The sequence below is a fragment of the Natrix helvetica genome (assembly GCF_964273705.1).
Source record: "Natrix helvetica genome assembly, chromosome: 6".
Lineage (NCBI taxonomy): Eukaryota > Metazoa > Chordata > Lepidosauria > Squamata > Natricidae > Natrix > Natrix helvetica.
In genome coordinates this window covers 15024017-15036264 of record NC_138553.1, presented here as the reverse complement: position 1 = coordinate 15036264, position 12248 = coordinate 15024017, and the positions used below count along the sequence as shown (strand labels likewise).

General features: G+C 42.2%; 1 protein-coding gene across 4 annotated transcripts in view; it reads left to right on the top strand.

Annotated features, from left to right (window-relative positions):
• The window catches only part of WNT5B (Wnt family member 5B), a 128783-nt gene that overhangs the window by 72569 nt on the left and 43966 nt on the right, over nucleotides 1–12248 (top strand). The window contains exon 1 of one of the 4 annotated variants that reach the window (XM_081957262.1): nucleotides 1311–1610. The exons of 2 other annotated variants lie outside the window; for them this stretch is intronic. In XM_081957262.1, the coding sequence (XP_081813388.1) occupies nucleotides 1587–1610 (24 nt within the window). In that variant the 5' untranslated portion in view covers nucleotides 1311–1586. Of the gene's footprint in view, nucleotides 1–1310; nucleotides 1611–4201; nucleotides 4307–12248 lie in introns of those variants that run through there. One more of the 4 variants, XM_081957266.1, reaches the window with a different exon arrangement.

The following is a 12248-nucleotide window of genomic DNA, read 5'->3' as shown; positions in this document are numbered from 1 at the left end:
GCACGCAAAGCACACATGCGCACAAAGCGTGCGCTCACCAAACCAGTTGTTAAACCAGCAGCAGCCCGCCACTGAAAATAAGGCATCCACCCTCAACTTTTTACTTTTTCATAATAATATGAAGTCACACGTTTTTTTGTTAGATCTTGGAGTGCAACCCACATTTTGCCAGCTGTCTGTCATTCAGATAACGGGACACCATATGGGCAGCCATTCACCTGCAGTATTCCTTGTCTTTCCGCTTCTCTTCCATGAACTCAAGGGACAGTTGAAAAAAACCAACTGAGCTTTCAGGTTCCTTTCTAGATTTTCAACATACAGAGCGCATAAAAATGCTCACGACAGTCTCATTGGTCCCCAGTTGATTAGCATTAGAATAGACGCGTTGAAGGCCTCCTTCAAGTCCCTAGATATTGACAAACCCTGGCACAAGTCCGATCGACATGGCGCACGATGATCCACCGAGGCTGCCAGACATCTGAGAACAGAAGAACCACCATAGAACCAGAGAAGTGGGCAATCCGCAAAGCCAGAGCTGCAAATGCTGCAACAATGGTACCCACCCACGTCTGCCCGACATGTGGCAGAACATTTCGTGCCCGTATAGGCCTTACCAGCCACCTGCGGGCACATCGTGGGCAGCCCACAACCTGTTAGATGTCAAGGTCCTCTTCGAACATGATGGACGGACATCATCAGAGCATCAGGATAACTGATAGATATAGGAAGTTGTTCTTTCCTGATCTATCCCCTTCCTAGCTGATGGACCAGCGTAGATTTCTTTAGAGTCTTTTTGATAGTGAGTTACCATGCCTTTTCCCCCCTTGCCTTTTGACCTTCAGAGAACTCATCTCCTCTTCAACGGTATCTTTTTCCTTCCCAGAAAACTCATAGATTATCAGTTTTTCAAGGTTCCCGCAACTGCTTTTAAATTTGTGAGGTACAAAATATATTTTGTGTTTCTTACTTTGGGGTGTAAGAGTTGATCATGGGGCTTTCTCCTTTGTTTCATTTTCCTCATAATGAGCTTTCTCCCTCAGTTCCCACAATAGCATTTGTTTTGTTATAATCGGATAAATTTTTAATGCATCTTAGGCATTTAGACATGGCTGCTTGCTGCTGCAACCCTCTTTTTCTCTGAGGATCACTGCAGATTTTCAGTTCCTACAAATATGTTAATTTTTTTTTCTCCAGGTAAGAAGATGCTACAAGTACTGCAAGCACCCTGTTCATTGGTCTTCCTGTATGATACCAATGCTGTCAAACATCTGTTATTTGTTCCTTCCCAAGCCTCTTAGAACAGTCAAGTACACTATGTTGACTTTTGTTTTGCTCTGCTTGAATTTCTACGTCAAACTTCTTGTTAATTCGTGCCTTGGAAACTAGCTGCCTTATATTCCTTTGGCCTCTGCGTCAGCCTGTGCTTACTCAGCAGAAAGCAGTAACTCCAAAACCCGTCATAAGAAATCAACAACTCTTAAGTTGTATCCCTTGCAATTAGTAGTAATTCAGGAGGTGATGTTTTCACTCCACACAGCTGATCACACAGGCCCTCAAAAGGAGTTAGTTTGTGGCTCTCTCCCCTGATGATCTTAGCTACCAAAATCCAGGTAATTTTTCTTACGTCCTTTCTCAGTTTGCTTGCTTCTTGACAACTCAGTTGGTTGTCTTCATTTTGGAGTATTAAGTTCTATGAAGTAAAGCTCTGTGGTTTGTGAATCATAGTTTATGACGGTATATTGTGTGATCCTAGGAAGATGGGCTATTTAACAAACCACGGTTGAAAAATGGCTTGTCATAATGCGTGAGTTCAGTTTATATTATTTTATAACTGTTTTTCTCTTTGCTATAACTCGCACGTTAGTGTACAAAACACTATGGGACCATGTTTATGAAAAGTTGTCTGTTACTTATGCTTTTCAGTTTATTTCTATGAGTATAATTTAAGCTTTTTCTGCATCTTGCCCTAATTATATTTCTAGTCAACAAATACTGTACTTGTAGATTTTTTTTCAAAGGCCAGTTTTGTTCTAATATTAGCTCTGGGTTTCGGTTGGGTTATAAACATCTAACAAGCCATATTGACTATGCCAGAATCAAACAAACCAAAAACATTTAAACCGAATAGCATAGCTCCAGGGCTGTATGTAAACTCCAAATCGCCTTTCGGTAGTCTTTTTGGAGACTTCCCTTTGAACATGATTGCTAAAAACTGACCAGACGGTTTCTTGCAAGAAAAACTGCAGTTTCAATCCTAAAATAAAAATATCACAAAATTTATAAAGACAAAACTTTATTCCAAATTAGCTGATAACCCTGTGTTGCCCGGGTATTTATTTATGCTAATCCTGTATTAGACAGGAAAAGGAATGAATTATGTCTTTAGTGTCAAGTCAAAGTAATGCTGGAACACACACACACACACACACACACACACACACGAACTTGAATCCAAAAGGCACACTATCACTGTCAAAAATACTGTGGTTTGACACTATAGATATAATTCATTCTTTTTCATTTCAGCGGCCCAGGCGTTCCAGAGTTATGCTGGAACACACACACACACACGCACACACGAACTGTCAAAAGTACTGTGGTTTGACACTATAGATATAATTCATTCCTTTTCAGTTCAACAGCCGAGGCATGCTGGAACACCCCCTCCACCCCACCCCCACACACATATCAGTGGTGGGTTGCAGGCGGTACGCCCCATTACGGATGTACCGGTGCCTGCCGGGAGCACCAGGTACTGTTCTGGTATGGTGCTCTGGAGGGCCCACCCACCATCCTTACCTGTATTTGAGCTCTTCGGCGCTTCCACGCAAGCGCAAAGAGCATACGGTGCCTGCGCAACGCTCCGTCAAGCAGCTGGAGCGTTGCAGAGGCGTCGCAGAAGGTAAGGACAAATGCGTGCGCTGAGCACGTGTGCGTGCGTTCATGTGGACGCCAGGCCCTGTTGCACCGTACCGGTTGCACCGGAATCCGAAACCCACCACACACACACACACACACACATATCACTCCTTTGAATGTTGTGGGATTAATCACTATGGCTTGTAGACACGATGAATGGATTGTATCACACTGCATGAACACAACTCTTAAGATTCCTCCTTCCCTGATCAGAGGTTTACTGGACACACCCCAACTGAAGCTACATGAAAATATGTGGATATTCAAATCTTGCAAATTGGGGGATTTTTTCCCCAAACCCCAGCCAAAGGAGAGCTGTAGTTATTTTTAATATTGAGTCTTGCATACAAACATTTTATCCTTGGCCCCCTTCTCGGAGCATGACTTCATTTAATAATAATATTTATGGCACACAGATCTGGGTAGCAACAGTCCTGTGGAGTCTGAAGATCTTAAATGTCAAATTGCATTTATCACAAATGCACAGTTTTCACCTTTCAAGAGCCAAGCTCCCAAATATGACCACACACGTTCCACTTTAACTACTTTGAAAACTTTCCAAAAGATAAAGTTGCTATTTAAAAAGTTTATAATTTACATTTTAACCCCAATCCAAACGACACTAATCTTCAAAGGGAGCTGAACTTTATTTATTAGGTACTTGAGAGAATGGATTATTTTACATGTAATTCAAAGCGACTAAACAGTGTTTTCACTCATACTCTCTATATATTATACTATTTGTGTGGCCATGATGAGGTAACAAGATATATATTTCATTGAGATCTACTGTTAGAAATCAACTATTGGTATTAGTGGAGTGGCGTTTGAATAGGTTGTTTGGAAATACCGTTTTTACATCTACTTACTCTCTATAGCACTCTAGAGTTACTCTCTAAGGCCCTACCTAGGAAAAATTACAATAAGGAGAAAGGAGAGGATACCCCCATTTTGTCTTGAAGATGAAGTGCTAACCCTATATTGAAAATCAATCAGTTGTAGTCACTCTTTCCCAGCTGGAGTTGATTTATTCATTTTTAAAATCTTGTATTAGCCTTGCCTTTTGTCAATATGGCTTAAATCAGTGCCTTTCAAAACTTGGCAACTTTTAATATGTGTGGGCTTTGACTCCCAGAATTTCCCAGCAGTGTGCTGGTTAGGGAATTCTGGGAGTTGAAGCCCACACATCTTAAAGCTGCCAAGGTTGAGAAATACTCCTTTAAATCGTTCTGCAGCAACGCACTGTATCTGCATGCTATTACAGCCCAGTGTCTATTCTCCTCCCTTTCAAGCCCAACCCAGGAACGCTGGGTCTGCTATTTTCCTGGTACATCTGTTTCCAAGCATCCTGGTATCTTCCCATTCAACAGATGCCTACAGAAGAATTGTGAGAAAGCTAAAGGAAAAAAAATGGGATGAACTCTTAATATAAACAATCAACAACGGGAGAGGAGTTCCATTAGTTGCTTTTTGTATAAACAATCATTCAGTCCAAGCTGCAAAAAAGGTCTAAGAAGAAGAGACTCAAAACAGAGAGATTCCACCTTAATGAATCAATTAATAACAGAGGGCTGGAAGTGGTTACCTTAATGCTTTTTTTTTTTAAATCAACGCTCCTCCTTGAAATTCGGGATTCTTGCTTCCTTGACTGGGTTCTGCAGTATGGAATTGACAGATGTCAATGTTGCAACACAATCTGGCTTTGTTTAGGCATCATACCAAATCACAGTTTATGGGAAAGATACTGCTTGAGCTTCTGAATTAAGCATCCCCCTTACCTGTTTCCCTTCACTTGCAGAAGCATTTATTTCCTGGTTTAAACTAACCAATTTGTCACTGCTGTGCTAAAACATGATTTTAGTCAAGCCCATTTTATCCAACACAACTAGAAAGAGATTTTCTGCTCAATTTGTAGTCTTGAGCATCACATGAAGCATCTCCTAGTTGGTTAAACTAGTCATAATGGCCTTATTTACTTATTGCACTCAGTTGGAATCAAAAGAATCCATTATGCCTTGACCCCAACATGTGAAAATAGTCATTGTGGTTTAAAGCAATATTTGGTTAAACCAGCAAAACATCTCAGGCCTGACATTTTCTTTCAAAACTGACCAGAGATTATTTTAATTTAAAATCCTTGATTCAAATGCAATGACAAATCACTTCTCTCCTGTAAAGAAAAACTAAATTTGACAGGAATCCTTAGGATTATGTGGGAGGGGAAAAATAAAGTTGAAAATATGCAAAGTAGAGGTTTTTTCTTTTGCACATTCTAGCTTCTGTGTCAGGGGTGTCAAACTCAAATTTCATTGAGGGCCGCATCAGGGCTGTGGTTGACCTCGGGGAGCTGGGTGTGCATGGCTGACTGGGTGGGTGTGGCCAGTTTGACGCCACTCCCCAATCTGCTGGCATGTTTCCTCTTCACACTGGGTAGACCGGGCCAAAGCCACACTGGCCTGATGTTTCCTCTTTGCATTGGGTAGACTGGGCCAAAGTGACGCGGGCTGGCCCCTTACATTTTCCAGGATGGCCCCGTAGGCCAGATCCAACCACATCACAGCCCACATGGGGCCTGCGGGCCTTGTGTTTGATACCCCTGTTCTATGTTGTGCTTGAACCATGCTGACTAATCCAATTCAGATGATCCATATAAAGTTGCAAGAATTTGATCAACCAGGAGATGACAGCACAGAGATAGAGAAAACTCTTAACTCTTTGTTGCCCTCTACTGGCTGAATCAGACTCTAATATTAATGAAATTTTGTCATCTTTGAACTAGCTCATTATTACTGAAAAGATCAGGCAACATGATTCTGTATGGCCTACATTCTATATGTTCTAGTAATAAGCACAAAAATGTAAGTACTGTTCTTTTTTCATAGAAATAGCAGGATAATTCTGTTGTATGCCATATTTTTCCCATATTTTTACTCATTATTTGTTCTTTTTTATACATAACTTGTTTGAATTGTTTAAATTGTATTTTCAACTTATTATTTTAGTAGTTTTTAAGAAAATCAAGGAAATTATTGAATAATGCAGCATAGATCTCGTAGCCTTGAACAGAGAACTGCCTATCTATCTATCTATCTATCTATCTATCTATCTATCTATCTATCTATCTATCTATCTATCTATCTATCTATCTATCTATCTATCTATCATCGTCTGTCTGTCTATCTATCTGTCCATCTGTCCAGCTAGCTAGCTATCTCTATCCATCCTTCATCTATTTCCACCATTTGGTTCAGGATCAGTTTACATAATCATCTATTCACATTGCAAAATTGTTTTGTTTGTTGGCTGTATATTATGCTGTAACTAAAGAATGTAATGTATTGTTTGAAATTTGTCTTTCCGTGTATTCTTCATAAAGAATACAGCCCCTCTTGTAGAAAGCTATTGTACACTTTTCATGCTGAACTGATCTTTTCTACATGCAGAGAGATACCTGTGAGGCCATTCAATCTTGGGCTTCAAATGACACAATGGAAAGTTAAGTTATATCATTTGATCTTGCTGATTAGGCATTTTTAAAATATGTTTGTTGCCATGCTATTCTTATTCATTGCTTCTAATGACTTCTCATTCAAGGTACTGGTCTAGTCTATAGTTCTCTTTAACACATTGTTCAGGTTGCCCTTTAAACCTCCTTCAAGGGTTACAGAAGGATGCCAGGAACATAAGAAAATGGCTAACATTCCTTCAGTAAAATTAATATTTTAGAAATTACTATCACTGTGAACTGCATTCAAGACTCACTGCATCTGTTGTACTTTTTGCCACCTTAACATAATAAGTGATGCTTTCCATACTCTTCCTATTTCATCAAGCAGAGTTTTTTGCAGCTACTGCTTATATATGTGCATGCATGTATGTATGTGTATGTACAGCATGTTAGGGACACGATGGCTTAGTGGCTAAGATGTCGATCTGAAAGGTCGGTAGTTTGAATCCCTGGTACCGCATAACAGAGTGAGCTCCCGGTACTTGTCCCAGCTTCTGCCAACCTAGCAGTTCGAAAGCATGTAAAAATGCAAGTAGAAAAAGAGGAACCACCTTTGGTGGGAAGGTAACAGCGTTCCGTGCGCCTTCGGCGTTTAGTCATGCCGGCCACATGACTGCGGAGATGTCTTCGGACAGCGCTGGCTCTTCAGCTTTGAAACGGAGATGAGCACCACCCCCTAGAGCTGGGATTGACTAGCACATATGTATGAGGGGAACCTTTACCTTTAAGTCATGTTGGCTGTGACTGATGGTAATTGTAATACAATACATCTAGAGGGTGCCAAGTTGGGGAAGGCTGTCTAGCGAGATCTTCAAGATGGCAAGAATGGTAAAGATCACACTGAAATATATCTTTGAGGTTCATTCTAAATGATTCAGCAGTAATGCAATTTTCTATTCGGGGACATGCGTCATTATCCACAATGGTATGAATAACAGTGGGAAATAAACAAAGATAGCATCCCTGTCTGATAACAGAACTAGGCCTGGGGAGCAAAATTTTCAGTAGAATATCACTTTCTTCTTGCTACAACTTACCTCAGTAGAAGCTACAAGAGGAAAGTTTTTTTAGTTCACTGATGTCAATAGTCCAGTAACTAAGAGCTCATGTGGAGACCTGAAACAGAGAAATAACTTGTTTGCTTTTAATTGATTTGTTTGTTAACTGCTTTAAAATATTCTGTTGGATTGTTTCGAATGATCCTCATGGCAACTGACTCATATTTATGACGGTTGCAGTGTTCAGGGATCATGTGATCCTGTTTTGCGACCTTCTGACAAACAAAGTCAATGGAGAAGCCAGATTCCCTTAACAACTGTGTTACTAAGTTCACAATGGCAGTGATTCACTGAACAACCATGGTGGGAAAGATCGTGAAATGGAGCAAAATTCGCTTAACCGATGTCTTGCTCAGTGACAGAGATTTGGGGCCCCACTGCGGTTGTAAGTCGAGGACTGCCTGTATTGATAATAGGGATATATTGCACAGCTTTTACCGTGTTTCCCCAAAAATACAACATCTCCTGATATTAAGACCATGCCACATTTTTCGGGTGGGCAAAACTGTAAGCCCTCCCCCAAAAATAAGCCCCCTGGACAAACCCCCTCCAGTCAGGCAGAGCGCCACTCACCTACCTAGCGGTATCCCGAAGGCGCCAAGCCGCAGGAATGGGGTGAGGGGCCAAGTCTCGTTTTGCTTGGTGCCTTCGGGATACCGCTAGGTCGGTGAGCGGTGCTGTGGCCAACTTGAGAGGAGGGTTGCCAGGTGGCTGCTCTCTTGCAAGCGAGCTGGGCACAGCCTTGGTCGAACGGCTGTGTTGCGCTATCGCAGCAGCACTACTCAGCAGCCATGAGGTGACCACACTCATGAGCAGCCGCCCGGCAACTCCCCTTTCCAGCCAGGCACAGCGCCATTCACTGACCTAGGGGTATGGCCAAGCTGCATGAGCTGCTTGGCGCCTTCAGAATGTCCCTAGGTCAGGGAATGGGGTTCTGCATGGCTGGAGAGGGAGGGTGCATGAGCTGCTTTTCCGCTCCCCGCTCGCGCACCTGCCAGCCTCACAATGCCTTTGCCTAATTCTCCCTGCAGAGCCAGGGCATCTCCACTGCCGCCGCCGCCGCATGGCTTTTTCTGTGGCTTCCAAAGCCACTCTGTGAATATGTTCTATGGTTGTATGCTCTTGGAGTGCGCTCTGCCTCAGCCAGCCCACAACCATAGAGTGTACTCCCAGAGCATCCGCTGCTGAAAGACTCGGCTGCGGATCTCCAGAGTTTGGAAGCCGGAGAATAGGTTATGCTCGGAGCGCACCATGGGCCAGAGCATGGTGAGGTTGGGAGGTACACCAGCTGGGGACGGAGCAGGCACTCAGGCAACCTCCCTTTCCAGCCGGACAGAGCGCCATGCACTGACCTAAGGGTATCCCGAATGCATGAAGTGGTGAGAGCTGGGGGGAGGGCAGAGCACCATGTGGCTTAGCGGCTTTGGGATATCACTGGGTCCGTCAGTGGCACTCTGCCCGGCTGGAAAGGGGGGTTGCCGGGTGGCTGCTCGTGAGCGTGGTCACCTCATGGCTGGTGACAGCGCAACACAGCCATTTGCCCCCGAGGCTGTGCTTGGCTCTTCAGGCACCCGCTCGCAAGAGAGCAGCCACCTGACAACCCCAAAACAATAAGCCCCCCCGATAATAAGACCCAATCAATATTTTTTGGGGGGTCAAAAGAAAACAAGACCCTGTCTTATTTTCGGGGAAACACGGTAGTAGTAACACAAAAGCTCTAACTCTTCAAAATGCTTCTGCCCATTTATGAAAATCTTTTTTATTGGAAAACCTGACTCTCTGGCCTTCAGGTGTGGAACAGTTGAGCCGATAGATGCCAAGAAGGTGTCCACAAAATGCCATATTGCCTGTAAGCCTTTATTTAGTTAATGTGGCAGACACCGTGAAATAGCTGGTGTTTATGCAAGGCCGAATGTTTCTATGGCTCAACAACCTGGATCAAAGTTTCTGTGATTTGGCTGTTTTTTGAGGTAGTATATGCTCTTAGACTTCCATCTCTTACAACTTATAAATTATGGTTTCTGGCTTGGAGTAATAGTTAATCCTAGCCAAATATGTTCTGTTAAACAAATAATGTTAAAGAAGCCATTCGTGAACCCAGCACTAAGTTATGGTTTAACTATGGTGCGCTGTCTAAGGCCATAACTGCTTGCTTTTATTTATGGTTTGTTGACTAAGCTACAGTTGCATAGAGTCAAACAACACACTAAGCCAAGATGAATCAAACCAGATTATAACTCAATCCATCCATTGTATGACTCCAGTCACTGTGGTTTAATAGCCATGGGTTATGGTGTAACCTGTTGTATGAATGCAGTCAATTCCAACTCAACAGATAAAACATAGCTCTATATTAATACAGTATGTGTGAACCCAGTGGTTAGGAATATCAGGAAGTGATATTTGTGGTAGATTTACCATCCTTCCCAATCCAGTCATTATTGCTTTATAAGCCTTAATTTATGATTTAGAAAGAGAAAGGTGAAAATCACTTTCATTGTAATTGGAGTTCAGGAGAAATTGACCTAACCCTCAGCTTCATGAAGTTTTGCCTAAGTGTCCTGAGGCCAGCCATCTCCAATCCAGCGTCCTTCCAGATGTGTTTAAGATCACAACACCCAGTGAGTGTAGTCTGGGAAATCTGGGAATTGTAATTTCCATACATCTAGAAGGCACTAAGTTAGGAACAGCTTTTTGTATTATTTCTGAGGGTATTCAAGTCCTATGACGTAACTGATCCAGAGTTTTCTCCCACCACCCATGGTGGTCTTTGAGACATTTTAAACAGCTTGCCCTTAACTTTTATGTTCTTTTTTTTTTTTCAAACGGACTCTTTGCTCATCGTTGTTCGCTCATGTATGCAAGACCTTATATAAGCGGTAGGCATTTTTATGGCTGTTTTCTGCAGCTCATCCTCTCTAGCCCCAGGACATCTGACGCTGCTGACTGCTCCTCTCGGATTTTTCCTTTCCCATCAAATTCATTCACACACATCTTTTTCTCTGCTGTTTTTGTTTTTATTTTTTTAAACTGATCTAACCCACACAGAACTTAATGCGGCTCATACCGCTTTCTGGAATTTGCGCTGTCTAGTATAAAACTGCTGGAGATCTTGAGATGAAAGCAGTGACATTTTTGATAGCTTCAGGAAGCCTGAAGAAGTGACACTACCGCGGCTGTTTTGCCAATTGCCCTTAGCCATAATGTGGCTGATTTATTTGTGGCTTGGTATGTTATAAATAAACAACCATTGTAGGCTATCAGCTATGGTTTGTGGCTTGAGGGGTGAACTCAAAAATTGTTTATCCGATGAACGGTTGCAAAACAGCTGTGGTTTACGGGAATCCCAGGCATAACAAGGACCCCAGATAACTGGGAAAGACTATTATGAAAATGCAACTGGCAGGTAGAAAGGAAAGGAGAAGGTGCATTCAAGCTTTTTCAAAGAAGCTGTTGTGTGTTTAAGATTTTAATCCTGGACACCCAAATGGAGAGATTGAATTCCACTGCTTACACTAGCTAGTGTACGTTAATGCTAACTGTTGGTTTGTTTTAAAAATTTAATTCAGGAAAGATGTAGGACTGGTGCAGCGATGCTACATTTGGGGACAAGCTTGAAATCTTTGCGTCTTTTTCTTTCTTTCCGGGTTTGAGAGTTAAATAAAATAGTTTGAGGAAATCTGTTGGAGGCTTAATGCATCATTTTAGGGATATTTCATTCTTTTTTTTTAAGTTTTTGTTTAATTAAAGCTGGAACCATACATCACTTGGACTCCCATTTTGAAAATAGAACTCGTCAGTGCAGAAACTAATTTAAGCAGCTTATTCTACTAATTGCCCAACAATTAAGGTTTCATACTGAAACATCAGTTTTCAGAAATAAGTCTGGGTGTAATTTATGTATGTCTGCTGAATGTTGATATACTCACAGGACGCACATCGTGGGAGTGCAGGTTAGTTTTACTGAACATGAAGTTACAGTTATGAATTATGGGTGTTGTCATCAAATGAAAATTTACTTGCCAAGCATTATTAGATTACTCTCCATGAGAAAGAAACTCACAAAGACAATCAGAGGTGGTATTCTACTGGTTAGGACCAGTTCGCCGTAACCAGTAGCGGAAATCGTGGATGGCTCCACCTACCCGCCCCAACACTATGGCATCCCATTTAGGCCCTTTTTTCGCCAAAAGCACATGCATGGAAGGCTTAGCAGGCTCACATTTGCGAACCGGAAGGTAAGTGAATACCACCGCCCATGAAGACAACGTTACACTTTTGGAGCAAGATCCCATCATCCCAAATTCCAAGAAATAGAAGAGTGAGATTCCACCAAACCTCAAAGGTTGCTTATAACCCCCCCTCCCTCCCTCCAAATCCTCCCAGTATACCTATGCAATGTATGGCCATAGAACTTGCCCTGTAACGCACCTGAGCTGCACCTGTCTCTCCTCTTGAATTGCATGACTATGTTTTTGCCATGCTTTCAATTAAAAATGGTAAGAGTTATAATCAGCGTCCTCAAATCAGCATCTTCAATTTACATTCTTAGTGTGCTCTCCCATTAACAAATAAGCTGTCAAAAGGTTCTGTTTTATCACCTAGGTAACTGCTAATATTTTACAAGAAGGGGGAAATCCAGAAGCATTGGCGTACTGGAAAGGTGTGTGTGTGTGTGTGTGTGTGTGTGTGTGATTGCTATTGCTATTAAGATGCTTACCTTGCACTCAGAAGGCTAAGAGTTCAATCCTAGGAAGCGGCAA